This window comes from Alosa pseudoharengus, unplaced genomic scaffold (genome assembly GCF_046254945.1).
Source record: "Alosa pseudoharengus isolate Yale_2024_CS ecotype anadromous, Long Island Sound unplaced genomic scaffold, YU_APseudo_1.1 YU_APseudo_1.1_scf_21, whole genome shotgun sequence".
In the NCBI taxonomy this organism is placed as follows: Eukaryota; Metazoa; Chordata; class Actinopteri; order Clupeiformes; family Clupeidae; genus Alosa; species Alosa pseudoharengus.
Genome location: NW_027468674.1, coordinates 11,162,058 through 11,164,557, shown reverse-complemented (window position 1 = coordinate 11,164,557; position 2,500 = coordinate 11,162,058). Strand labels below are relative to the sequence as shown.

Here is a 2,500-nt window from a genome sequence, read left to right as displayed (position 1 = left end):
TAGCATGCATGTGGCTTGGTAAATGCCCTGACCTTAAACCCTAATCCCCATAAGACCACAGGTCCCTGTCTGGACTTGAAAGGCAGGAGGAGGAGAGAGGAGAATGCATTTGCTTGCAGAAGACCCTGTCGGGTCGAAACTCCTCCGGTGTGCAAACATTCTCTTTTGTCATACCTTAGTGTATACTCTGTCCTGCCCCTGGCCTAAAGATAGCACACAAGCACTCTAGCAGAGCCTCTCCCTGCCGGTTAGTCGCTAGGCTATCGCTAGGCTATCGCTAGGCTAGCACTCCTCTAATGGCTACAGCTTGCAGCAAAGCGCTCATCTAACTCTGATAAATACAGAGCACTTACTCAGCTGTCTTGCTGAGCCTTGACGTGAGCCTTGACTTCTTTAAAACTGCAGGCTGACAAGATTTAAAATCAACCAATCATCTCTGCCCATACTACCCCTGCAGCCAATCAGGTGCTCTGAGTCTGCCCCCCTGCCCCCCCCCCCCCATCCCCCAGCCAAACATGCAGGTGAGCAGATCTCTGGGGACAGATTCAGACTAGAGCTAAAGCTCCAAAACAACAGTTCCTCCTCTGTTGTCCTGAGCAACTTACATAAGCATTTCACATGAGCAAAATACCTGTATAATATAAAAATACAAAATGCCTATACTGTCCACCTTATTTGTCAAACCCTACTACTGTCCGCTTTTCATCTTCCCTTCATTCTGTTTACATAATAACTTGTGCAGTATCAGCAGGCTCACTGACTACCATCACATTAAAGTCAATACAACGCAGCTTCGGCCGGAAATAGAAAACCGGATTTCTGAATACTGAAGTGTCATGGCGATTCCCATTGTTGGCTCGCGCATATCGAGGATACTGTTTACTGTATATAAAAAAGATTTACACACTCAAAATAACCCTGTCAACTCATCTTGCTTTCACTGAGTTATGTCAAATGTATGTGAAAAAACTATGTCCAACTACTCAGCCAAAGCAAGAAGATGACTTACTTGACTAGGTTATGTTAAGTTATGATATGTATTTAGTTGACTAATCGTTTTTATAAAGAGCATAGCAATGTTTTTTCTGTTCCTATATGTCCCTTTCCCTCCATACCCGCCATGTTATGAGTGAGTTAGAATCTTCTCTTGAGGCTGGGCTGGTGGTTTAGCTTCACCTGTGGACAGGTGAGAGAAGGGCGGAGTCTTACCTTGAGGGTGGTGTGGAGCGCCGACTCGGGTGGGTAGACGATGAAGTGGCGGAGCGTGAAGCCGAAGCCTTGTGAGTTCTTCTGCAGGACCACCGTCCTCGGGCCCGGGCAGACCACACCCTCCCCCGACAGCGGCCGCGCCCTCTCATTGGCCGATGAAATACCATCTCTCCGCCCTTTAGCCTAAAGAGCGACAGAAGTGAAAGAGAGAGAGAGAGAGCGAGAGAGAGAGATGTAAATACACACGAAAAAACGACCGGCGAAGACAACAACAAGAGTAAATGGAAAAACACAGAAATTCGATACAAAATCGAAACAGCGTGAAGGGCTGTCCAAACGATTTCCCACGGCAACGGCGACCAGGAAATACTCAACTGCATAGAGCTGCATTCTGCTAAACGAAATGACTCTCATGCTCGAAAAGGGTTGCGGAGCTCAACTCTTCAACGCTCGCCGGGCCGAAGCTCCACTGAACTAAACTCCCTCTCTTTTCCTCCCTGCACTTTTAATAGACGGGGCATCGGAATCGAGGGAGGGGTGATTTCAGGAACACAATACTGCCCCCCGCCACCCCCACAATCCCCCCTCCCTCTTTCCAATCCAGTCTTGATCCCTTGCAACCCCCCCGCCCCCCCGTCTCCAGAAAAGGTGTATGGAATGTGTGAGTGTCTTCCTCTTTTTTCTCTCTGGAATGTCTATTTTAAACGGCACTGCCATAATGAGAGCCTCGTCTCCAAGCACCCCTAACAATGGCACTGAGCAAAAATAAACACAGCAGTTCCTGGTGGTGAGCAACAGGAGTGTAAAGAGTATAATCAGAGAAATACACACACACACACACACACACAGACACACACACACACACACACACACACACACAGAGTCCCTCTACACGCACTGTTTATGTGGAAAGAGGTCATTTTGGTCAAGCAGTTGGCGTGAGATGGTGAGAAAGCAAGACCGGCGCAGACGTTTGGCTCAAAATGGAGACCAGGAAGGACCGCGTGTCCAGCAGGACGGAGCGGCGTGGCGTAACGCTGGGGGGGGGGGTTGTGGGTAATGGGTAACCATGGCAACGCTTGGGCCAAAACGCCTGTCTGCAGCTGGGACGTGCTGATGGGTCAGGGTGGCACCATCGTTTATGCCAGGCGCTTGGCGCTTGGAGGCTGGCATGGCTGAGCGCTGTAGCAGACGGCGTTTCTTCACCCAACCCCACCCCTCGCAAGACTCCACATTCAGCCCTCTTCCTCTTCCTGCTCTGCTCCACTTTCTCCACCCCCCCCCCCCCCCA

The 2,500-nt window shown here is 50.0% G+C and overlaps 1 protein-coding gene across 5 annotated transcripts in view; it reads right to left on the bottom strand.

Annotated features, from left to right (window-relative positions):
- LOC143137596 (rho GTPase-activating protein 23-like) overlaps positions 1-2,500 on the bottom strand; it is a 65,913-nt gene that overhangs the window by 23,816 nt on the left and 39,597 nt on the right. For all 5 annotated transcript variants that reach the window (XM_076297843.1, XM_076297841.1, XM_076297844.1 and 2 more), the window contains exon 2: positions 1,210-1,392. In XM_076297843.1, the coding sequence (XP_076153958.1) occupies positions 1,210-1,392 (183 nt within the window). The remainder of the gene's footprint in view (positions 1-1,209; positions 1,393-2,500) is intronic.